The sequence below is a fragment of the Pleurodeles waltl genome, chromosome 2_1, assembly GCF_031143425.1.
Source record: "Pleurodeles waltl isolate 20211129_DDA chromosome 2_1, aPleWal1.hap1.20221129, whole genome shotgun sequence".
NCBI lineage: Eukaryota > Metazoa > Chordata > Amphibia > Caudata > Salamandridae > Pleurodeles > Pleurodeles waltl.
In genome coordinates this window covers 43,027,732-43,054,108 of record NC_090438.1, presented here as the reverse complement: position 1 = coordinate 43,054,108, position 26,377 = coordinate 43,027,732, and the positions used below count along the sequence as shown (strand labels likewise).

At 47.1% G+C, this 26,377-nt stretch overlaps 1 protein-coding gene across 1 annotated transcript in view; it reads right to left on the bottom strand.

Annotated features, from left to right (window-relative positions):
* Positions 1-26,377, bottom strand: part of TEX11 (testis expressed 11) — a 146,584-nt gene that overhangs the window by 28,589 nt on the left and 91,618 nt on the right. Inside the window, exon 3 of the mRNA XM_069206980.1 lies at positions 6,137-6,249. Within this exon, the coding sequence (XP_069063081.1) occupies positions 6,137-6,249 (113 nt within the window). The remainder of the gene's footprint in view (positions 1-6,136; positions 6,250-26,377) is intronic.

Genomic DNA, 26,377 nt, shown 5'->3' with positions numbered 1-26,377 from the left:
GGCGGTGGTGGCTGATCTTCTGCTGCCACTGGGAACCTTCTCCTATAATCCTGTAGCATAGATTGTAAATCCTGGATAAAGGAGGAAGGCATCTGTATAGAGTCTCTATGCTGAGGCTCTCTTGGTTGGTAATAGTGTTCCTGATGAGAGTAGTATGGTTGGTACTGGTCATACTCATCCTCGTCATCTTCTTCTTGATACTTGACGTGGAGCTGTGAGGGGCTGTGTGCATCTTCGAATGGACCTTCATCAGATTCCTCCCAGTCAAGAAGATGACTGGGTACTAAAGTTGACACTTTGCTTGGAGATGTGTCTATTGGATAAATGTCTGGTGTGGGCAGAGATGTGATCCTGACCATGGCTCGGAGATCTGGAGATCTGGAAGAGGTAAGAGTTGCCTCTATCTGCCTGACAGGCACCAGTGCAGTCGTCGATGGTGTAACAGTTGACGATGCCGTGGACTGTACTGATTTTTCCATCGACGGTGGTCTCGTCGACGGTGGTCTCGTGGACGATGATATCGCTGACGATGGTCTCGACGGTAGTGTCGTCGACGGTGGTTTCTTCGTCGACGGTGGTTTCGTCGACGACGACTTCTTTGACGGTGTCCTCGTCGACGGTGAAACAGCCGATGACATTACGGTCTCTTCGACGATGTAGTGGAGATGGTAGTTGTTAGTACCATCGTCACGGTCGTCGACGGTGGTGTCGTCGTCGATCTGATTTTAAGAGTCACTTTTCCAGAAGTAGAAGGCTCTGAAGAAGGAGAAAGACGGTAGGACTCCTTTTTCTGAAGAGGAGAGGAAGGCTCAGAGGAGACTGAAGTCAGTAAGCCCTTCCCATGATGTAATTTCTGCCTCTTCCTAGATTTTTCTGTGTGGCCCAGGTCCTCAGATTTGGACCTTTTATGTGGCCTCTCTGACCCACTCTCCTCACCTGAAGTACAGTATTTAGCCTGTAACCATGTCAGGAGTCTACCCTCACGGTCTCTGAGGGTCTTTGTGGAGAAGGAGCGACATATCTTGCAGTCCTTAACCTGGTGTTGTGGGTAGAGACAATACAAGCAGTCTTTATGTGGATCATCCACATGGAGCCTTTTCTTTCCACAGGTCTTGCAAGGGCGGAAAAGGCCTTTTCTAGAAGAATCCGACATATTTTCAATTGTTTTGAGAGAAAAAGTTCTGAAGTAGAAGAAAAACTGAGCAGAGCTCAGGGAGACTCCCTTCACACGACGTGCAGTAGAAAATCTGAGGAAAGGAGCTTCTCTGGAGAAGGTTCTAGTGGGTGCTGGTGCCTGATTGGACAGCAGGCAGGTTTGGGTCCTTTTCACAAAAGGACATGGATAGGCTATATGAGCAATTACTGTCTCCATTATAGCCTATGGCAAAAAACTTTTATTTGTTAATTATTGCTATTTTATGTACCGTGGGACTCCCACTTCGACGACGGGGATGATTCAAGCATGTGAATTTATGAAAGATCCAATACTGGATAAGCTGAGCCAGCCTCCTACATCAGGTCCCCTATCACTGCACATGCCAGGTATAAGTCACCCCTAAGGCAGGGTGCATTCAGGCACATGTGAGGCATATATGCCTGAACAGATATGTCCCTTTTATGTCTCTGTCGATTCTGAGACACAGTAACTGCACAGAGATGCCATTTTAAATGCATATGCTGGACACTGGTCATTACGAGTTCCCCAGCTACATGATGGCTTAGCTGAATCCTGGAATGTTTGGTATCAAAAATCTCAGAATAATAAACCCTCACTGACCTCAGTGATGGATTTATTAATAAATGCACAAATAGATAAATAGAGGTGCCCCCTGGAAACCTACTAGCTACTAGTGTGCTGACTGACTGGTCCTGACCAGTTCAGGCACCACAGATGCATTTCAAGCCCCCAAGGAGAGCCAGGGATCTTGAGGGCCTGAGACAAAAGCCTGCATTGGGACGAGGTTTTATCTCCTCTCCCAGGCAGGATAGACATCCTAGGGTGGGAAGCTTCAAAGGCATAGCCGCCTTTGTAATGCGTACCAGGTCTCTCGAAATGGTGGAGATGACCACACACCCCGTCCTGATCCCACCTCTGGTGGGAAAATTAGGCAGATAAGTTGGTGTACCCACTGCATACCAGTTTCAGACAGAAGGTGCATGGGCTGAAGTGGACACCACTTTTCAGATTCCTCCATCTTGCTTGGAAGGAATTAGGCCACTAGGGTTACGGTATGCCCACTTCCCAACGGAAGTGGTCAAAGAAGGGGTGTAGTCACCCTAAAGGTGGGCAGCCCATTGGCTACCACCCAGTACTCCCTGTAACGCCCATAAATTGATTATTTAGGTGGCACGCCTGAACCCAGGAACTCAGATTTCGACAACCTAAGAAGACCAGGACAAAGAAAAGGTTCACTTGCAGAAGAGGAAAAGAAGAAGCAGCTGACCATGCCAGACTGCCTGCTGACCTGGAAGGACTCTACCCTAGAAGGCAACTCGTCCAACCTTCAATAAAGGCTCAAGTCTCCTGTGAACAGTGGACCTGCTCTGCGACAAGAAGGACCAAGGAAAAGACTTTGCAGCAGCTGGAACCTCAGAAACCCGAAACCTAAAGTGCCCACTGCACACAACATCCATGATCCGAGGTAAAGCCAACCAACAGTGCTATTGCAGTTCCCCAACTGTCTAGAAACCGAGTCCAGTGTGGTCTCACCCCTCCTGGACTCACCTGAGATGCCTGCAGCCTCTGCACACAGGCCCCCTCTCCCACGCGCCTAGTGGTGAGAGAAAACCAGACACCTACAGCAATTACTGCACCCGTAGCCCCTGACCCGATCCGAGGTGGATCACTGGTGCCAACAACGTCCCCTGGCTCCTAAGAGCTTGAGTCCACCCTGGGTCTCCCCTGTTGGATTCCCCGACGACGCCTGCAGCCTCAACACACAGTGCTCTCAGATGTGAATACCTGATGCCTAAAGACACCTTGTATCCGTCACTCCTGGGCAGAGGAGAAGTTGACCAAAGGCACACCTATGTTCCCGAGCACCCCAAGACTACTACCCACCTGCTTGTTGTCCCTGACTGGCTTCCCACCCAGAGCCTGCAGCCTGTTTGTCACAAGATCCAACTCCAATAAAGAGCCATTGGGCACCCAAAGCCTTACTGCACCCTGCCACCCCAGTGCTGCCCAGTGTGACCTGTTGGTGTGGTTCTGATCATTGCCCACTACTTACCTTTGCTCCCTGAGCTCGACCTTGTAAGTCATTGTTAACCCTGTGTTTGCTGAACATTGTTTTCCTCCATTGGATAACATTGAGAGACCTCTGAAAATTGCAGTAAGTGTTGATTTTTGAAACTGCAAAGTATTTATGCTCAACAGTCTACTTACCTCATTACGAAGTTCTTGGGTTTGAAACATATATAAAAAAGAATTGTTATTTTTCTAAATTGGTCTTGGATTTATTCTTTGAGTGCCTCTGTGAGTACAATAAATGCTTAGCACTACCCTATGATAAGCTCGCCCGCACAACCACAAGGTAGTCCTAAGTACTTTTGCCTTGACAATACCAACTGGGGATCCACTGGACTCTCTGCACAGTGTACTTCATTTTAGTGCACTAAATAGAGAACCAGCTTCCTACACTAAGGACTTAGACAAAATTTGGCCAAAAAGTGCTTTGAGAACCAGGAGGAGACCGGGACCAACTTGCTCACCTATACACCTGAGGTGCATCACCGGTCGGATTTACTTTGTGGCTTCTCCCGCAACGTTCTTCTCTGAAGCAGCAAATCTGTTTCAGTGGTCCTTCGCCAAAGGGGTATCCAACCTTGTGGAACTGTCTTCGGCTACAGCTTTTTGCTTTGTCCGGCTGGAGATTTTCAACTTCCATCTCAACGACTAAGTCTAAAGTTAAAAATCTTCTCCATGGCTTTGCTCCACGGCTATTGGAAGATGGTGCTCCCTCCTTGAACACACTTTCAGCCTTGCCCCACTGAACTTCTACCTTCTCAGATACTTTTTCTTCAATAAATGTCTCAGTTCGAAGGTAAGCACTGTCTGGGCCCATTCAACTTTGTGTATCCGAAGCACCCTCCATCGCTGTCGGCCTTGACTTTTGTCCTTGCCCCACTCTAGCATGACAAGATGTCCATGGTAGGTACTTTTTGCCACTATTTTGAACCTCAGACATGAAAAATGTATAACTCTGGTTCTACTAATCTAATTGGATTTTTATTGCTTTGGTGTCAAATAATTTGGTAACGTTTTCTGTTTTTCTAAATTAGTATGGGATTTTTATTGTGCTGTGTTTTCACTTTATTACTATTTGTGTGATGCATAAGTACTTTACAAATTGCCTCTAAGTTAAGTCTGACTGCTTTTTGTGCCAAGCTACCCAGGGTTAAGCATAGGTTAATTTAGTGACTTTTTGTGGTTCCCCTTGCAAGGCATTGTGGCTGTTGCTTGACCACGGCTCACACCCTAGTCAACCAAAAGCCCAATTTCTCACAACAGGCAACATGCCACTGTGGATTCCTGATGGCTGCCCGAGACACAATGCCTCTCTAGTTTTCGATGATGGGACCTCATTGGGATCAGCTTCCTGGGAGAGTTTTGGATAGTAATGGCCAAGAAAGAGTTCTGAATGCTTGCAGAAGATTACATGATGCCGAAAATGGAAGTCTTTTAATACTTATGTCTCTGACATACCTAAGCTGCTAAGGATATCCCGGGGGGGGGGGGGGGGGGGGGGGTCAGATGCCTGATGCCAATCCATTAGAGGATATAAATCTGGATGAACCCCTTAGGTGCAAGGCAATCTCTTTTTATATATAGAAGGCTCATGAATAATTTCTCAGATGCATTGGAGGCACTGAGGGGGCTATGGGAACTAGATCTTGGCAAACATTCGGATGAGGAATAAACTGAGACACTTATGGGTCCTAGGGAGGTGGTGATTAAGAAATGGTTCCTCCTCTTTCAGCTAAATATTTTACATAGGACCTACTGTACCACAATTCTGCTGGCTACAATTGGTAGGGCTGACAGCAATGTGTGTCTCGGGGCTGTGAACAGAAGGAAACATTTATGCACACACTGAGGAAGTTCACTGCAATACAACCATACTAGGGGAGGGTGTGATGCCTGCCAATGGTCATAAGTCTAAAGCTGCTCCCAGAAGGGAGACTCTGCGTCCTGGGCATCTGGGTTGACAATGAGGATACCAGATACCAACACCCATTCTGTAGGTTGGGCCTAGTGGTAGCACAACGCAATATGGAACAATTGGGTTACCACCACTTTTAAAATGGTGGTAAAATATTACTGTTTTGCGACCGGAATTCGGTCGCAAAACCATAATACAAACCATACTGATTCGGTATTTGGAAGGGAGACACAAAGCACGCCCCTTCCAAATGCCGAATCGCAGCATGCAAATTGTGATTCGTGTATAAGTTACTGGATCGCATTTTTTTACACTAGAATAAGCATTTTTCCAGTCGCAAACGGCCCAATTCTGTGAATTGGGACGTTTCCGCCCGTATAAATGCTTTGTACATCTGGATTTTACCTCCAACCTCTTGTGCGAAACCCTGCCCTCCAACTACAACAGAAAACAACATTAAAAATATAACTCTGACTACAGCTTGTCTAACTCTTTGTTCCCAAGTTTATTTTCATGTGACCGACTGCTGAGGCAATCCTTAAGAATAAACACAATTTCAAGATGGCTCTGTAACCGAGAGAAGTAAACCAGCCACTCACAGCGAAGCAACATTCATCTGCACCCAGGAGTATTAGTGTGCCGTGTTTGCATCCTCAGGCGATGCGGCATGAAGCACTGTTTAATTGTAGGAATAAAATATTATGCATAAAACCCTTGCATTCACCAGGGCTTACTTCTTACCATTAATAATACATTTTACCGTAATGGGGACAAAACGTAAAACAGTACAATCAGGATACTATAAAAGTATGCTTAAAAATGTTGCACTTTTAAAAGTTAATTAACCACTGAGTTTATAAGTAACAATTTTCATCCCTGACATTTATCTGACACAACTAATCTGAATGCTGTACTTGTTTTTCCGACTGCTTTTACTCTTGGATGACAGAGAAATTCATATTTGCCTGAATAACCTGAGCGCTGTGTTCTAGATCCTCATCCAGGGTAGTGACAGTACTGCACAGTTTGTTAATTATCTCGCCCGGATCCAGTGTGGTGTCGTTTGCCACCAGGTCTTGGATGAGCTCTGAAATTAGAATAGGTGTATACAGAGCCAGTCACTACAGTAAAGTAATCAAGGAACAGAAGCAACATTCAGGCGGGTTAAAATGTATATTCTTGTACAGTCTCTTCCAATGCATCATTCTTTGTCAGCTAACAAAATTATATTTGGTGCCACAACTATTTAACTGTGCACGAAAACAGATACATAGAGGAAATATGCAAGTGAGAGAAAGCTAGGGCGATTAGATGCCTCCTTCAAAGACAGTTCACTATATTTTGTTATAATAAATTGTTTTGTACTCTGGCGGAATTTAATTTTCATTTTAGAAAGATCTGAGTTGCCATTCATCTGTGTACAATGGACCAACTCGCATGATGACTGCCCAATGACACTAGATTGTTTTACTAGCCTTCTCTTTTAAGGTAAAAAGTAGGAAAACATCCCGTCAAGAAGGAAGAGTGCAAGAGAATGAACACTGACCTCTTACTGAAGTGACCACACATCAAGGGTGACAGTGGGGCACTCCAGAAGATCAATGTGAGAATGTTCCTATGGAGGCATCATAGAAACATAAGGACTGAGGGCAAATTCCTTTTGCACCCCACAGGTGTGACATCATTTTGAAGCCTGGGCATGGGGCATCTGCAACCGTGGTCATATCCTTCCCGCATATGTCTGCCGGGCTTCCAGGTATCTAGCTGTGCTCATTTTCTGAACTTCATAAGACGAAGGCCCAACAATAGAAAAAGGCAAGACAGGATGGATCATATGGAGGAAGGAGAAACAGATATCTACAGTTATAAAGGCAAGTACAACAAAGTAACTTACCATTAGATATTGTTCACCACGCTAGTCTACAGATAGGCGTGCTTATTTTGAATATTCTTCTCGATGCCCGTCACACTGTAGTTAGAGTAGTAAATCTTACCACCTACTATGCAGTTTCCCTACAGGTTGGTATAGCGAAGTTAGAATAGTATATTAGAACCATTCCAGCTCCCCCTAAGGTATGCAACTCCCCATTGTTTTGTGGACTAGACTTAGAATAGTAAAGTATCCCTCCTCCACGTATGCACTTTCACAGGTGTTTCCGACACTGGACTTAATTTCCTCAAGGATTGTAGTGAAAGTAGTGTTTTATAATTGTGATTACTTGTTCATTTTATATATTTTTTAATTAAGTTAAGTTACTATTTTTCACTTAATTCAGGATATTATATGAGGAATGTTAGCTTATTTATCTAAATGCAAATATTTTTTAAATTATTACTTTTTTCCTAATTATCTGTAATTACTTTTATTACCTATTTGTTGTGATTTAGTAAATAACAAATATCAGTTTTGCTACATATTTATGAAATGTATTTTAATGTTTTAAAGAATGTAAAATACTTTAGGTGTTTTTAAAATTATTTTATAGTTATTTTATATTTTGTTTAATTGTTTAATATATACATTTTTAGTTGATTACTCTAGGGTCGTGGCCAAGGTGGCGACAGGAGCAGTCGCATAAAGAGCCGAATGTCTCCTGGCCCTTCTCAATACCCTGCGTCCCACAGCCCAGGACTGGTAGATTACCCGGGGACATGGCAGGGAGACAATCTTTCCCGGATTCAGGCATCGTCAACATTGGTGATGCCGCGGCCGGCCCGGACTCCGAAGGCCACCACAAGCCAATGGCTGGCTACCAGCGGATCGACCACTCTGCCTGACGGGGAGCTCCTGGTGGAGAGACAACCTGTGAAACGGGGACCTACATGGAAGTGATTTGGTCATTAGAGGGGCGCCTGGTGGTGTTGAACTGCACCCTCCCCCTTCACCATGTTGGTTGCGGCCTCCATTACTTTGGGACACCGCACGGCGCGCCCCACCCTCACAGCGTGAACTGTAAGCCTTACTAATGAGGAACTGTGAGACTTTTATCTTACATCACAAAGAGGTAGAGAGGAAAGGGAGGGGAGGGAGCAGTCACATATCCTCTTACATCTAAAAACACACACAACTAAATAGGACTGCTACAAAAGAGAAACCCAATTGTGGTTCTCTTTTTTTGACAGTCCTCTTATTAAGGATCAACTTTGCCTTTTTCAGGCCCTAGGGGGCTCATACCTTTTATGGACTAGGAAGCCTCATACACCTGATAGCGTCATGCTTCATCATCTGCTTCCTCTACCCACCATGGTAGGACAGTGTAGCCAGAGCAGACCAACCCACCTATAACTCAGCGCAGGAGGGAGTTCTTAATAAATTACTACTGGATAAAAACAGGCCCCAGACAAATAAGCTTAAAATACCTAGCCTTTCACCTTTATTGAGGGGAACACAGGTATTATTGAAAAAAGAGGGAGGTGATATCTCAACTGTTATGCTTTGAGTCACATATTAGAAGGCCAACATATTTCTGCCCACATTTAAAAGCCCTAACGGGTCTCGGGCATTCATCAGGGCCATGAATCCCTACTTTACCTTGCTGTGTGGTCTAATTATTACTTCCCCAATCAAGAAAGCAAGGGAACCTCATGCGGGAAATCTTCCTCAGATAATACTAGAAACTTTTTATTCCACCCTAAATTTAGGTGCCATAAGCATCCTGGTCAGGAAGAGGGGTGGCGCCCTGTGGTCCACGGTTTGGCAAGGCAAGGGGTCGAATAGGTGCTAAGGACCGGCACACCTTTTGAAGTAAGTGTAACTACAAAGGGCGACGCCCCTCTCCCTGACCAGGATGCTTATTGCCCCTAAATTAAGGGTAGAATAAAAGTTTTCTAGTATGATCTGAGATCCTGCCATGTCCGAGACGGGGACACCGACGATGAGGTTGACCCCCAGTGCTGACCATGTGCAGTACACTAATACCAAGTTGGCTGAACTTGTTACAGCTGTACAGAGCCTACAAGTGACACTGGAGCCAGAACTAGGCTCTTTGATCATTGACATGGGTCACATGCGCGAGGAAAATAAGTTGAAAGCACTAGTGTCCATGCATGATGCAACCATAAAAGAGGTGCAGCCAGTGGTTTTGGACACGCAGGTTGCATTAGCAGTAAGAATTAGACATACTGAAGCATAAGGCCGAAGACACGGAGAGAAGATCGAAATGGAACAACATACGGGTAGTGGGCTTACCCAAGAGGACTTAGGGTGCGAGCATGGTTCTATAGCTGGAGCACTGGCTGCAAACAGTCTTTGGAGGCAAGACGTCCACTTTCTTTCTTTTTGGTCGAACAGGATCACCGGGTATGGATCTGACCGCCCCCTCTTTGGGCACCTCCACGCCGGTAGTGGTGCATTTTTGTCAACTACCAGGACAGCGATAATATACTACAGATTGCTCACACTAAGGGCCCATGGCATGTGGAGAATCAGACAGTTACTATATTCCCGGACTTTACGACAGATGTTCAGAAATGTAGGACTTTCTATTACTCTGTGAAGCTCAAACATTGACAATTGGGGATCAAATACGTGTTCATTTTCCCAGCCAAACTCAGAGTCTCTATTCCAAACTGTTAGCGAGCCCTGTGTCTGGTTGGAATCCAAAGGGAACATCCTCCAGCGGATCGACACAATGCTGAAGGAGGTTGAATTCTGGTGTGGAATCGGCGCCGATCGAATAGTAAGACCTGCCTTCGCCCCTCTGGAGACCAGGCAATACAGGAAAGAGTACAGGTTATGGCAGCTGTGGTCCAGGTGAATCTCCCAACTCAGGAACCAACACTGGATTACTGGACATCTCAGACACTCAACCCACAGGTAGCTCCATTCCAGATGAACTACCAGACACATTTCTAGGGGGTCCTTTGGTTACTCCGATGACTGTTGATTTCCTCAGCTGACTCCTTGTAACTTTATCCTTTTCTTGATTAAGCGAGGACCCGCTGTTATGGGTATCATACACCTGATTGAGATGTCCTAGTCACACAGGGGCAGGGGGAGAAGGAACAATAGAATGGTTATGGTAGTCCGTGATGCCCGGCCGACCATTCGTTCCCGCGGTTCACTGCCAGTGAAGCTTCCTTTGCTCTCCGTGAACTTCTTCCCAGAGAACAGGACTCTTGACCCAATTCCTGAGAAGGTATAACGTCAGGAGGACTTACCTAAGTCCGCATCCCACCTGCGCTCCATTGTGGTTGGCCTGAACTTCTGGATGTAACCTGATCTAGCCAACCAGATATCCCCAGTTGGTGCTTTGCGCTTTTAAGCACTAGATTGCATTTTATTGTTTAAAAAAATAATATCTTTACTTCTAGTTATTGGATTTTTGTCGTTTTGATCTTGTTGTGTTCATAAAATTAAGCTGTATTTTTCTAACCAGGTGTGGTGTCTTTTTGTGTGGTTTTTTACTGTTTGCCCCAGACGGGGCCCCTGAGCATGGCCTGGCAGGGGAAGCCTCCCTAGGTCAGCCCAGCAATCTTGGCAAGCCATAGGAATGCATAGAGCGCAATCAGATGCCCTGGAGTCTCAGAGCAACCAGATGGCTGGGCTCAGAGGACAGTCATCTGGTTGCAGTGCGTCTTAACATGAGGAGACTGCACTCGCCCCTGCAGGGGATTCTGCAGCCTGGGTTCTCAGAGCCCCAGCTGGGCCTCAGGCATGAGGATTGCGGCTGCAAGGGGGGTCCAACGGCGCTTCGACCCGGGGCCGGAGGCCTCTTAACACACCAACAAAGCCCTCCAAGGGCCTGCGGGACCCTGTCCCAGGCTATTTGCCACCCAGCGGGGCAGAGGACGAAGCCCGAGCAGGAGTTTCCCACCCTGGGGCCGGCCAGAGCCCTGGCCTGGGGCCCAGGGCCGAGGGCCCAGCCGGAGCCCCTGAACCAAAACCAGCAGGGGAAGCCGCCATTGGCCCAGTGTATGCCCAGGCCCTCCAGAGTACGGCAGTCTGGAGGGAAGGAGCACCCACCCCATGCCCCGGGATGACAGTTTGCTCTCTGGGAAGCCAGGTTTGGAGGAGAGACCCATCGGACAGGACTGAGAGGCCACACACCCGGACCACGGGGCAGGCCAGCCCAGGACCTTGTGGCACCCAGTCAAGAACAACTGGACCCCCAAAGGGGTCCGGAGTAGCCTGCCCCTAGTAATCCGGAGGAAGGCTACCCCCCTTTTTTGTACGCCGTGCACACTGAGGGGCAGAGGGGACCGTCAGCGAGATTGCACCCAACCTCATGGAGCCCTGGCTGGGCTTCAGGAAACAAATGAGCCCTCATCTGGACTTCCAGGGCAGCCTGGCCATATGGACGTGCCATAGGAATGCATGGAGCACAGCTAGATGTCCCAGGTTGTCGGAGGAACCAGATGGCCAGGCCACTAGGATGGCCATCAAGTTGCGCTGTGCCTTGACGTAAGGAGCCCCTGCAGGGGATGGGGACTTTGCGGTCTGGGTTCTCGGAGCCCCAGTTAGCTCACAGGCATGGGGCTACAAGGGGGCCCCAATAGACAACCAAACCGGGGCCTGGAGGCCTCTTTGTACACAACCAAAGCCCTCCCAGGGCCTTCGGGACCCCGTCCCAGGCTATTTGCCACCCAGGAGGGCAGAGGACGAAGCCCAGGCAGGGGGTTCCCACCCTGGGGCCGCCACAGCCCTGGCCTGGGGCCCAGGGCTCAGCCAGAGCCCCTGAACCCAAATCAGCAGGGGAAGCCTCCCTTGGCCCAGTATACGCCCAGGCCCTCCAGGATATGGAAGGCTGGAAAAAGGAAGCACTGGGATGTCAGTTTGCTCTCTGGGAAGCCAGGTTTGGAGGTGACAACCATCCTGGCCCTGGGGCAGGCCGGCCCAGGCCCTTGCGGTGCCCAGTCCCAGAACCACTAGAACCCAAGGGGGTCCAGAGTAGCCTGTCCCTAGTAATCTGGAGGAAGGCTACCCTCCTTTTTAGGTTGAGCGTTAGTGTTCGGCCTGGTGTTTACTTTTAACATACTTATACTGTGAGTTAAAGCAATTTCATTTGTCGATTGCCCTGTACTTTAAAAATTCTTGCTCGCTAGTGGTCAGTTCTGCCCTTTTCCCCCTCTTTCTTCTGATTGAGAGCAGTGACCTAGTACTATATTCTTCCACTTTGGTTTGTTTATCTCTTGCTGTGAGAGACTATTTTTGACATTTCTTTGGTGCTCCCCTTTCCCTCTGCTGTTTAGGCTGGTAGCTGCCTGCATTTTATTGCAGCATTCCATTCCTCCCACCTCCTCCCAAGCTGACATTTGTTTTGGGTTTATTCCAGTGCTGTCCTCTACCCTGCTCCAAAAATGACCTTATTTTACTAGACTAAGGCTCCTAAAATAAGCTTATTTTAGTAAATAAACACCATATGCCCTCGCATTGCATGTATGTGTATTCCAGGCAGTGCTTAATTTGTGCTTGTTGTTTCCGGTGCTGAACACCGGCACTTATTTTTGAGGACAGGGGTTTATTCTTCTGCCTCAAGCATTTGGTGCAAGCAAAAGACACATATGGGAAAGACGGAGGAAGGGAAAAACAAAAAAGCATAGCAATTGAAATTGCTTTAACTCACAGTATAAGTATATTAAAAGTAAACACCAGGCCGAACGCTAACGCTCAACCTAAAAAGGAGGGTAGCCTTCCTCCAGATTACTAGGGACAGGCTACTCTGGACCCCCTTGGGGTCTAGTGGTTCTGGAACTGGGCACCGCAAGGGCCTGGGCCGGCCTGCCCCAGGGCCAGGGTGTGTGGCTGCCTTGCAGCCCTGTCTGATGGTTGTCACCTCCAAACCTGGCCTCCCAGAGAGCAAACTGACATCCCGGAGCTTGGGATGGGTGCTTTCTTTTTGCCCAGTGCATTCAAATTGGACATAAATGAATCGAAGCGCCTTCAGCACCACTGGGTACACACCAGCCTCCTTGCTTTAAATAGAGACACTCTGTCTCTGTCTCAAGAAGCATACTTTGCTTTAGTTGAAAACAAATGCAACAACTGCTCATCGTCCTTTGGGCCCCACCACAAATTGCAGGTCGGTGGCAATGATCTTGGTCCTTTTCTTTCTAGTTCTTCAGCTCACTGTTCCCTGGCCCTCCGCGTTCGTGTTATTGGATCCAATCCCTTGGTTTGGAAGAAAAACATCTGTACCTATGGTGGCGTAGGGCCCTCACATCTCTGCCTCCCCCGGGCCAGTGAACTATGGATAGTTAAGACCCATCCATGACTCTGGTCAGAATGAGTGCTGCGTCCAGTCACTATGGGCAACATTAAATGTGGGCAGTATACCACATTAGTCAAGTGTGTATTTGGAGAAATTGCCCAGAAGTGGCTTGTCCATTTATCACTCAGGACATCAATTTAAGCAGTGCAGACATTTTGAGAAAATGTTTAAATAAAAAAATAAAATAAAAATAAAGCGAATTAAAATGTAAAAACAAAGAAAAAAAGAAACTCTGGGACATCGATAGCATGGTTCTCCCAGGGACACAGCTAGTGTACAGCCATGACGAAGGGCTCAGTATTATAAGTCACAACTTTTCTATATTGAAATGAGCCCAGGGGCTTGAAGCAGTCCTCTGCTGATCCTATGGAACAATGTATTCTGACTCTTCTGTGGTGGTAGGGTTGGGGTGGTGCAGCAGTGTTTCAGTCCTTCGTCAAGTTCCTAGCCCCAGATGGTGGCAGTGGAGCAGTACTCATGGGTTTCCAGAAGCTCAGGTGTGTAGATGTGGAGCTATCACTTCAGAAGAGTGGAGCTGTACCCACAGAGGAGGCATGGAGCTGTACCCTCACAGGAGTAGAGCTGTCACCTCAGAGGAATTGAGCCATACCCTCAGAGGTGTGGACTTTTACTTTCAGGTGTGGAGCTGAACCCTAAAAATGTTGGCGCTGTGGCCTGTCTGCTCAGAGGCATAGAATTATGTCAGTTTTAGGTCACAGCTAAAGACATATTGGGGACTTTAGGATAGTTGACCTAGGAATGCATTCAACTCGTTAATTACCATTGGCTTTGTGGTTTGTAACTCACACTGTCTGGCTTTCCATTTGCTGGCTTCATTTGCTTTAGGCTCTCCAGGTACAGTTTGCCTCTCTCGTTGCCTAAATCATGTTTTCTGTATTTTTCCACAAACGTGCTTACTGTTAACAGGCCTTTAAATCACATCAGATTTGCTGTGCATTCAAAGATTGAGGTCAAATGTCAGATATTATCTTCCAAGTGTAATTGTTTACTTTTCTTTCTCTGACTTCAAAGAGAGAGGATTTATGTGACAATCTTGCTGGATACTGGGATTAGGAAAGAGTTTTTTTGTAGCACACAACAACTTTTAAATGAACTGTGTAAGTATTTCAGAATATATCAGAATTATGAATGCACAAATGAAGCACCTTTTTTGTTATTTCTGAAGTGTTTTGGAAAAAAAGACCTTATTATGATCAAAATGAATCATTAAACTAGGTGATGCAATTTTCACACAATTTTGTATGTGCACCGTATAGTTTTATTAGTAACACTGTATGTCTGGGCAAATGTAATGGTCATTTCAATTGAACATGTGTTGTCTGTAATGCCAGTGTGCTACACACTATGAATACTCCACTCAACGCCACTCCACTTTACTCTGCACCGCTTCACATCACTGCACTCTACTCTGCAACACTCCACTTTACACCACTCCATGCCACTGTACTCTGCAAAACTCCACTTTAAGCCACTGTACTCTATGCCACTTCACACGCCTCTCTACTCTGACCTGAACCACTCTGTTCTATGCCAATGCATTCTTTGCCACTCTACTCTACATTACTGCACTCTGTGCCACTGCACTCTATATCACTCCAGTCTAGGCCATACCAATCTATTCTGCACAACTCCACTCTACGCCATTTGTACTTTACACCACTCTACAACACTGCCTTCTACACCACTGCACTCTATGCCAATACATTCTATGCCAATGCACTTTACTCTGTAACACTCAGCTCTATGCCCCTGCATTCTACGCCAATCTGCTGTATGCCAACTCTAATCTACTCTGCATCACTGCACTCTATGCCACTGCACTTTACACCACTTTACTTGATGCCATTACACTCTGCGCCACTCTGTGCAACTACACTGTACTCTGCACCACTCCACTATACACAACTTCACTGTACTCTGAAACAATCTACCTAATGCCAATGCACTCTTAGCCACTCTACTACACTCTGCGCCACTCCACTCTATGCCACTCCACTCTATGCCGCTCTACTCTTAACCACTGTACTCTACGCCAATGCACTCTACACAACTGCACTCTATTTCACTGCACTCTGTATCACTGTACTCTATGCCACTGCTCTCTACGCCACTCTACTCCACTCTACACTATTGCACCCTGACACTCTACTCTGCAATGCTGCACTCTCTGCCAATGACTTCTATGCTACTCTAATCTGCACTCTAATCCGGTCCTGTTAGTAATTCCTCATTCTAAATCCTCTAGATATTGCTCCAAGCTGCTTCTCTGGTCCCAGTGGTAATTCCTCATTCTAAGTCCTCAAAACAGTGCTGCTAGGTGCTTCTCTGGTTCCGTCAGAAACTCCCCCATTCCAAGTCCTCTAGGTAGTTCTGCAGCTATGTCTCAGGTTGCAATGGTAATTCCTCATTCCTATTCCTCTAGGCAGTACTGCCAGCTGCTTCTCTGGTCCAGTCAGTTAGTCCTCCATTCTAAATCCTCTAGGCTGTGCTGCAGCAGTCTCTTTGTTCCCAGTCTTAATTCCACATTCGTAGTAGTCTAGACAGTACTGCTTGGTGCTTCTCTGGTCCAGTCATTTTAAGTCCTCTAAGAAGTGCTGCAGTGTCTCTGGTCACAGTGGAAAATCCTCATTCTGAGTCCTCTAGACATTGCTGCAGCTGCTTCTCTAGTCCCGTGCCTTGCCACATGGGGGCCAGAAGACAAAGCCCAGGATGGGGTCTCCCACCCTGTGGCCCGCCAGAGCCCTGACCTGGGGCCCCTGAACCTGAACTGGCAGGGGAAGCCTCCCTGGGCCCAGTGGACTCCCAGGCCTGGTCCCCTCAGGGTACAGCAGGCTGGAGGAAGGGAACACCCATTCTAGGGCCCAGCGGGTGCACGGTTGGGGATCTATGGACATGGCCAGGCAGGGGAAGCCACCCAGGACCCTGTCCCAGGTGCCTTGCCACAAAGGGGCCAGAGGACAAAGCCCAGGATGGGGGCTCCCACCCCGGGGACCACCAGAGCCCTGACCCTGGGCCCATGAACCCGAACTGGCAGAGGAAGCGTTCCCAGGCCCGGTGGACTCCCAGGCCTGGGCCCCTTAGGGTATGGCAGGCTGGAGGAAAGGAGTACCCGTCCCAGGGCCTGGCGGGGGTCTGGTCGGGGCTCTCTGGACAGGGCCACGCAGGGGAAGCCTCCCCGGACCCCGTCCCAGATGCCTTGCCACAAGGGGGCCAGAGGACCAAGCCCAGGATGGGGGTTCCCACTCCGGGGCCTGCCAGAGCCTTGACCCGGGGCCTAACCGGGGCCCCCGAACGCGAACTGGCAGGGGAAGCCTCCCCGGTGGACTCCAAGGCCTGGACCCCTCAGTGTACGGCAGGCTGGAGGAAGGGAGCGTCCCAGGGTTTGGCGGGGGCCCGGTCAGGGCTCTCTGGACACAGCCACGCAGGGGAAGCCTCTCCGGACCCCGTCCCAGGTGCCTTGCCACAAGGGGGCCGGAGGACAAAGCCCAGGATGGGGGCTCCCACCCTGGGGCCTGCCAGAGCCCTGGGCTGGGGCCCCTGAACCCGAACTTGCAGGGGAAGCCTCCCCAGGCCCGGTGGACTCCCAGGTCTGGGCCCCTCAGGGTAAGGCAGGCTAGAGGAAGGTAGCGCCCGTCCCAGTGTACAGCGGGGGCCCGGTCGGGGCTCTTTGGACACAGCCACACAGGGGAAGCCTCCCATACCCCATCCCAGGTGCCTTGCCACACAGGGGCTAAAGGACAAAGCCCAGGATACCAGGGCGGCAGAGCCCTGTCCAGGGATCTGGCTGGGGCCCCTGAACCCGAACTGGCAAGGGAAGACTCCCCGGCCCCAGTGGACTCCCAGGCCTGGGCCCCTCAGGGTACGGCAGGCTGGAGGAAGGGAGCGCCTGTCCCAGGGGCCCGAGTCCCAGAAGGGGCTCTCTGAACATGGCAAACCTCAAATTTGGTTAAAAAAACATGTTTTCCTCACATTTCTGTCTGGGATCATTGGGCCAGCACAAATTTCCCAACACCCAGCATTCCCCTCAGTTCCCCAAGTAAAATGATACCTCTCTTGTGAGGGTGGGCCAAGTGCCTGCAACAGGGAAAAGCCAAAAGCGTGTAGAGATTGAGGGGATATCACAGTTGATAAGCACAGTTTAAAAAATGTTTTTAGGCTGACACTCACACAAGGGAGATAGTTTTCTGAGATCTACCATTGTTTTCAGACCTATATCTATTGCTAACTGGAAAAAATAGGAAAAATGCGGTACATCCCAGTAAAATACCAAAAACTGTGTTGAAAAACGTGGTTTTCTGATTCTAGTCTGCCTTTTATGAAAGCTGGGAAGATGGTGGTTTTAGCACTGCAAACCCTTCGTCGATATAATTTGCAGGAAAATAATCAAATGCTTCCTTCTGCAGCACTTTTTTCTCATCCCCCCCCAACTCCACATTTTAGCTGTATTTTGGCTAATTTCTTGGTCCCCATAAGGGGAATCCACAAACTCCAGGTACCTTTAGAATCTCCAGGATGTTGTAAAAAAAGGACGCAAATTTGGCGTGGATAGCTTATGTGGACAAAAAGTTATGTTGGCCTAAGTGCGAACTATCCCATATGGCCCCAAAAAGGGCTTGGGACTGGAGGGTGAAAAGGCCTGGCAGCGAAGGGGTTAAAAGAAAAGCTGCCCCGCAAGGTTACTGGTATGTAGTTATGATACTCATCTTCTCAAAATACTACTGCTTTTACAATACTCAGATAATCCTAACACGCAATCATGACTGGGTAGCATCAACCAACACACTTCGTACATATGTAATTGTGCTCAGTGCTTTGATGCAAATGTTTTGGCTGAAGAATAGCACTAACAAGACTATGTTCTGGTAATAAAGTGGCACAGGGAACTATAGACTGCTTATTCATTGCCTTGTGTTACGGACATATTTAAAAATCTATTCAGCAGGTAACAATAGGGCTTCAAAATAAAGTTATCGCTGAACCAGCAAGTCAATACTGCTTCCAGGACCTGGTTTTAATCTCAAAATATTATGTTGTTAAGGATCCTCATTTTTCATCCTGCTTTTCTATGCACCCCTTTTGTATGGATGTTCTCAAGCATGTATATTCACTTTTCAACTATTAACTTACTAAGGTCAATCATGCTTGGCGTTGGCAAATACAGATGCTTGTCTGCAAGAGATTCCCATCACCATATAATCTGTGCTGTTGTTTCTAGCCTGGGGTCACTTCAGCTTGTCATAAATGGCCACCAGCTAACTCAACAAGCATTGGCAAAGTCAACAGGTCTGGTGTTGGCTGCCAGCAAATTGGCAATGTTTTTTGAAAAACTGAATGGAAACTATCTAGAGTGTGGATGTGCTTCTTGTGACAGAGTAAAATGCAGTCACTCAAACTGAGGTTAACCAGTGGCTTAAGTAGGCTGCCCCCTTGCCCTGTGCTACATCCTGTAGCGAGTGGAAGCAAAATGTGAATGTCTAAACAACAAACCAATAAACGAAGAGAGTTGGATGAAAGCCCATTTAAGTAAGTATACTATACATACAATTTTAGTAAAATCAAAAGGTCTTAGCCAACGCCAGACCTCAAAATGATTGCCATTTGAACAGTATCACATACTAGTGTACACATGACCTGCTTTAGACGATTTCCATGGGCTCCTCATTAAGAAACACATTGCCTTTAAGTCATTTAGCATTGAATAGATGTGTGATTATATAGAATTTTGTTAATACCTTCTGCTAGTGCTGATTTATCAGACTTGTAACAGGATTGCTTCTTTAACCTGTTTAATATCGATGAAATGACTTGTTCTGTGTTATGTTTGCCTGGCTCCAGTACACACAGTGAAGGTAGAATGGCAAAGCACCTGGTAACTAGATGCCAATGGACAGTACAATACCTAAAGGAAACATGCTCTTCAGATATTTCTACAAGAAACTGGGCAAAATGTTCAGTTTGGGTGCCATTTGGCTGGACCCCTCTGTTACTGTTTCTGTGTGTAAACTGCCCCTAGGCATCAACTCATATTTGTACGGTTTCTCTGTACAACTGACCACAGAAAAAAACAGAGACAAACGTATTTGGCTACACTCCATGAAACAGTATGGGATATAACCCAATGGTGAGGAAAAGACTCACTGCAACTTGAAAGAAGAAGGAGGTAGATTACATGGCAATTAGAGTACATGCCTTGATTCAGCTCAGAGCTCCCAGTCTAGTGGGTCTTAAATGCAGCTGTGAGTTAGTGTGATCGGCAAAGTGCCTCAAAGACTGGAGGCTTGCTACTGCTGCCCAGTCCAAAGCAACCAAAGAGGACAGGCAGTGAAGCTCTCATATCTAAAAGCAGACTGGCTGCGTAAACCTAGGTGAGCATGGAGAGAGTCATGACGCTGTTCAGCAGACTGCTGTGGGATGATCTGTTTTGTCCAAGGTCTTTCTATGCTCCTACTATCACAGAACAGTCCTGTTGGCTGTGCCCTAAATGCAGTTGCTTCAGAGTATTATGACATCATTTGCACCGACCCACCACTTGCATCTGTGTGAACTGTGAGCTGGCATGCCAGGCAGGGTGCTTCCCTCCGCTTAATTTGAATGGCTCCATGTAGAGTTATTGGGCTGATGAGCTAACTTGGATGCAACTGCCCTCTGGGTGTGGTAAGAAAATTAGTTACTTACCTGTAACTGCAGTTCTCCAGTATTGGTATCTTTCATAGATTCACATGCTTGAATCATCCCCGTCGTCGAGGTGGGAGCCTCACGGTAAACTTAAATATATAAAAAGCAGTAAGTCAGTAAAAGTAAAACCAGTAGGCCCTAGTAGGCCTCATAGGGTATTTTACAGTCTATCCACTTTGTTTTGTGAAAAGACCCAAACTTGAGTATCAACCAATCAGGATTCAGCCCCTCCCAAACACTCCCAACAGAGGCTGAATTCCCTCAGATTTTCTAGTAGGAGTGTGAAGTTTAATATCTGTATAATAGGGGAGCCTCTGAGGGGAGGAGGGTGGGTCGCATGTGAATCTATGAAAGATACCAATACTGGAGAACTGCAGTTACAGGTAAGTAACTAATTTTCTTCTCCAGTATTGGATCTTTCATAGATTCACATGCTTGAATCAGAGTAACGAGCAGTAATGTTTTCTTACTTACTGAATTACATTGACTGTAATTCCATCGTAATTCTATACGTGATGTGATTCACATTAGTTCAGTTTTAAATATGCACTTACATATAATTATATTTATATACATAGACATCCGAATATAAGAGGAATAAAAGGTGTGTGGCAAGAAATCCTGACACAATTTATGCTATTATTATGGAGAATACGACACGTTAAACAGTATAAGAAAATGAACCATTAATGACCATACCTCGAGTGTGGTGGTGGGATGTGTAAGAGGCTCACCTTAACGAAATAGATGCCTCAGCACTGCTTGTCCCACTGCTGTATCGACCTGGTTAGTCTCCTCTAGACAGTAATGTCTTGTAAATGTGTGTTGGCTGGACCATGTCGCTGCTCTACAGATGCTATGTATTGGTACACCTGCAAAGAGTGCAGCTGAAGTGGCTACCGATCTTGTAGAGTGGGCTCTCACCCTGGTGTGGAGCGGCTTTCCTGCTTTTGAATGGCAGAATTGAATCGCCAGGCCAATCCATCTTGCTAAAGTCTGTTTGGACACCGCGTGTCCCTTCTTTGTTCCGCCGAATGCTACAAATAATTGATCCGACTGGCGGATGGCCTGAGTTTTCTGTAGATAAAACTTTAAACATCTTTTAATATCGAGAGAATGTAATGTTTTTTCCGCCACTGTTTGCGGATTTGGAAAAAAGGTTTTTAAGATGACTGGTTCATTTAAGTGAAATGTTGAGGGAACTTTCGGAATGAATTTAGGATTTGTCCGCAGGATGACACCTGAGTTTGTAAACTGGAGGAACGGCTGTTTGATAGTGAACGCCTGAATGTCACTGACTCTTTTTGCCGAAGTAAGAGCTAACAGTAACGCTGTTTTCCATGCGAGGAATTTTAGGTCAGCTTTGTGGATCGGCTCAAAAGGAGCTTTCATGAGCTGCATCAACACAACATTCAATGACCATAGAGGCGGAGGTTTCCTAATTGGCGGGAAGACCCGAAAAAGGCCCTTCATAAATTGTTTGACAATTCTTGTGGAACACAAAGAGAGTCTGTCTGGTGATCTGCGGTATCTGGAAATTGCTGCCAGATGTACCCGTATGGAAGAATATGCAAGTCCTGATTTTGCCAGGAGCAGGAGATATGGAAGTATCTGTTCCGGAGTAGAAGATAAAGGATGTATATTTTCCGCTGCACACCAAACACAAAACCGTTTCCATTTAAGTCTATAGGTTTTGTTGGTAGTGTCAGCTCTAGCTTTTGCTAAGATGTCTCTACACTCTGGGGAAATTTTGAGATTTAAGTATTCATTGTGTTCAGGAGCCAAGCCGACAAATGAAGAGACGACGGATGTGGGTGTGTGACTTGTCCCTGGTGCATCGTTAAAAGAGTCGGACTCTGTCTGAGTGGTAGATGTGGTCGTTCGGAGAGCATGAGGAGCTCCGTATACCATATTTGTCTGGGCCATCTGGGAGCTATGAGTAGAAGTCGACACCCCTCCGTCTTCATTTTTCTGATGACTCTCGGAATGAGCGGGATCGGAGGAAAAGCGTAGGCATAAACTCCTGACCATCTCATCGAAAACGCATTCCCCCACAAATCTTTTTGGGGAAGCCAACTTGCGTAGAACTGGCATTTCTTGTTCTCGAGAGTGGCAAATAGGTCTAAGTTTGGTTTGCCCCATAATAGAAACAGGCCATTGAGAGTTTTCTGGTCTAGCTCCCACTCGTGATAAGGAATCACTGTCCTGCTCAGGGTGTCTGCTAGAACATTGATCTGTCCTGGCACATGCTCCGCTTTTAGTGAAATATTGTGTTTGATGGCCCATGTCCAAATTTGTTGGGCTAGCTGCGAGAGTTGTAGGGATCTTGTGCCTCCTTGCTTGTTTAGATAAAACATGCTGGTCATGTTGTCCGTCCGGATTAAGACGCTTGAACATTGTATCTTTGGCAAGAAAGCTTTTAGAGCTAAGTGTATTGCTTTGAGTTCTAGATAATTGATGTGGAGCTGGCTCTCTTGCTGATTCCAGATTCCGCTGATTTGCAGGTCCTGGCAGTGTGCACCCCATCCTTCTAGAGAGGCATCCGTTGTTACTATGTAACTTGGTGTTTGAAGAAGAAAAGACAGCCCTTTTGAGAAATTGGTTGGAGTCGCCCACCACCTCATAGTGTTCTTCATTAGAGGCGTTATGCGAATCTTGTCTTCGAAGGAGCCGTGGACCTGTGTCCATTGTATGTCCAATTGCTCTTGCAGGGGTCGCATATGGAGCCTGCAATCTGGGACTAGCGGAATGCACGATGATATCATTCCGAGCAATGATTTGTAGATGCGGACTGAAACAAACTTTTTTCTGGATAGGTTGTCTGCCAAAGAGGTTAACTTTTGTTTCCTCTCGTGTGATGGGTACGCTTTGCTGCGTACTGTGTCCAAAATGGCTCCCAAGAAACTCAATTCTTGTTTGGGGTATATCTGAGATTTCTGGTAGTTGACCACAAACCCCAGGCTGTGTAACAATTGAAGGCAATAGGAAATATGATTTGTTACTTGGAATTTTGAGGGTGCCTTTATAAGCCAGTCGTCCAGGTAAGGGAAGACCTGGATACCTGACTGGCGAAGATGTGCTGCTACTGGAGCTAACATTTTTGTGAAGATTCTGGGGGCTGATTTGAGACCGAATGGTAGAACCCGGAATTGGAGGTGCATACGTCCTACCCTGAACCTTAAAAATTTGAGATGTTTGCGATATATGGGGATATGAAAATAAGCATCCTGGAGGTCTAGGGATGCCATCCAATCTCCCGTGTTTAAGAGACGCAGGACATCCTGCAAAGTTTCCATCCTGAACGATTGTTTCTTTAGAAACTTGTTTAGTGCTCTCAAGTCCAGGATGGGGCGCCAGTCTCCTGAGGGTTTCTTTAGAAGGAAAAACCGGGAGTAGAATCCTTTGTTCTTTTGAGATAAAGGGACTGGTTCTATTGCTCCTTTTGTTAGCATTATTCTTACTTCCCTGAGAAGTTGGCTCAACCTCGGAGGCGGTGTACCCGATGGAGGGACACTCGGTGGTGTTTGCATGAATTCCAGAGTATGACCTCTGGTCACTACATCTAGTACCCATCTGTCCGATGTTATAGCCTTCCACTTGGGGAAATAAGAATTGATGCGACCTCCGACCTTCAATATTGATTGGGGAGGTGTTGAGATTATCCGCTGGTCATTGCTTTCTGCCTGTATCTCTTCCTCGGGCAGCTCCTCTTCCTCTAGCCGGATGTTTGTAAGCTGCGGCTGGTGGTAATCGATAATGCTGCTGTTGTTGATGGTGCTGATGTCCTGGTCCTGTGGAGGAAGATGGATATTGTGACCTGTATTGTTGGTATCCACCTCGAAAGGAGTAATTACCTCTACCCCTTGCTCCACGAAAAGGTAGTTTTTTATACTGCAGGGTACCTAGGGATTTTGCTGTATCGGTATCCGTCTTGATAGCCTGCAGCATGTTGTCGACATGTTTGCCAAATAAACTCTCTCCATCGAAGGGCATGTCGAGAACACGAGTCTGGACTTCTGGTCTGAATGAAGTAGCTTTAAGCCACCCTTGTCTGCGCAGGACTGCTGCTCCAGCTAATTGTCGAAAGCCAGTGAGTGAAATATCTATTGCACTGTCTATTATCTCTGCGGAGACCCTTTCTCCCTCCTGCAAGACCTTTTTTGCTTCCACCTTGAGATCTTCTGGCAGTGAATCTACAAAAGCGGACATGTCTGCCCACATCTGGCGATCGTACCTTCCCAGGATGGCGAGGGAATTGGCCGCCTTGACCGTTACTGCAGCAACCGAGGAGAATTTCTTACCGATATTGTCTAGTCTCCTTCCCTCTTTGTCTGGGGGAGACGCAATAGGCGTAGAGGGGTTTTTGGATCGTCGTTGAGCCGCCTGTGATATAACCGAGTCAGGTTTCGGCTGTGAGACTAAACAGGCCGGAGAATCATGTGGGGCCTTGTATTTTTTCTCTAGCCTTGGCATTTGTGAAGGCACTGTTGCCGGGTTTTTCATTGCCTTCAAACCCTCCTGCCATAAGAAATCCACAATCGGTATGGCTCTTACCGATCTCTTTGATGGCTCTTTAAAGTCATACAAAAAACACTCAGTTTCATGTGAAACAATTGCCAGGCCAAAACGTTTCGCCGCTCTCTCTATGATATTATGGAAACCTCCTATGTCTTCTGGAGGAGAATCCACTGGAGCTGCTGGAGGTGGAGATGGTGTGGGAACGAGATAATCGTCCCATTCACTAGCCGCTGAATCTGCTAGCTCGCCCTCTTCCCTTTCGTCGTCCGACGAGAGGTAAGCTTCCGGAGCTTGGCTACTTACAGGTCTACTAGCCTGTGGCTTTTCGGAAACATTAGTATTTTGAGCTTGCTGGTAACTCTGAGGTCTAGGTGGCGTGGACTGAGTTGACGGTGGGAACCTTTTATAGTAGTCCTTCAAAATATGTTGTAAATCTGTCACTAATGTGCTAGGCATAGCTAGTGGCGATGGTTGGTTTGCCTGTGGATAAGATGTTGAAGCATAACTATGCTGGTAATGTTGATCCTCTTCTTCATCAAACTCTTGACATTTGACGTTTAGTTGGGACGGGCTACTAGCTGCCCCAAACATTCCTTGATCCTCATCATCATCATCGTCCAAAAGATGTTGCGGTGGGTATGGCAGCACTTTACTTGGTGATGTATGTATCGGCAAAATGTCAGATGGCTTGTCCCCTATATTAATAAGGGAAAGGGGTAAGAATCTGGTGGAGTCCTCATGATGGTATGAGGAATGATCTGGTGAAATGTCCCAAGGTTTGTAAACTGTTAATGCTGTGGTGATCGTCGGTTCCATCGTCGACGGTTCCCTCGTCGACGGTTCCCTCGTCGACGGGTCTCTCGTCGACGGGTCTCTCATCGACGGGTCTCTCGTCGACGCTTCCGTAGATGACTGCGTCTTTGTCGACGGTCCCTTCGTCGACGAGTATTTTACCGTCGACGGTCGCTTCGCCGACGTATCTTGCGTAGATGGGAGTGCCCTGGATGATTTATGAACCCAGGAGACCTCCGCTGTCGACGCTGTGGTTGCCGACGAAGCTCTTTTGAAGATTTTTGCAGTAATAATCGTCGTCGATGACAACGGCGACGACGTCATAATCATCGGTGAGGATGGTGTTGTGAACGTCGACGATACCGTGGTCGCTGTTACCGTCGACACTGTCGTCGACGGGGCGGTCGTCGACGGTTGTTTTTTCACCGACAAGAGTTTTTCTGGCTCTTTTTGTGGTGACAGAGACAGGGATGGTTTCTTTGAGGTGCTTTTCCGGTGTAACGGCGTAGTAGGTTCTGAATGAACCTTTTTTGGTCCATGTTTAACTGCCTCTTCAGTTAAGACTTGTTTTGTCTTTTTGTGCATTTTTCTTGGTGGTTCATCCGCACCTCTATCTCTCTCACCTGTTCTTTTCTGAGGGCGAGAAGTTTGTGGTGACTCTTCGCTGTCTGATGAAGGATGCTTTAAGGCTTTCTGTTTTTGCAGCCATAAGAGAAGTCTACCCTTTCGGTCTTTGAGGGTTTTTTGACTAAAGGTGCGACAGATTTTGCAGTCTCTCACCTTATGGTCTGGATGAAGGCAGTAAATACACTTCTTGTGGGGGTCATCAACATGCAGTCTCTTCTTCCCACAGTTGTCACAGTCTCTGAACAGACCCTTCTTTGCCTTTTCAGACATAGTAAAGTTGTAACTAGTTTCCTGAGAGAAAAAACAATCTTCAGTCAGAAAATAGGAAAAAAAAACTGAGCAGAGCTCAGGGAGACTCCCTTCACACGACGT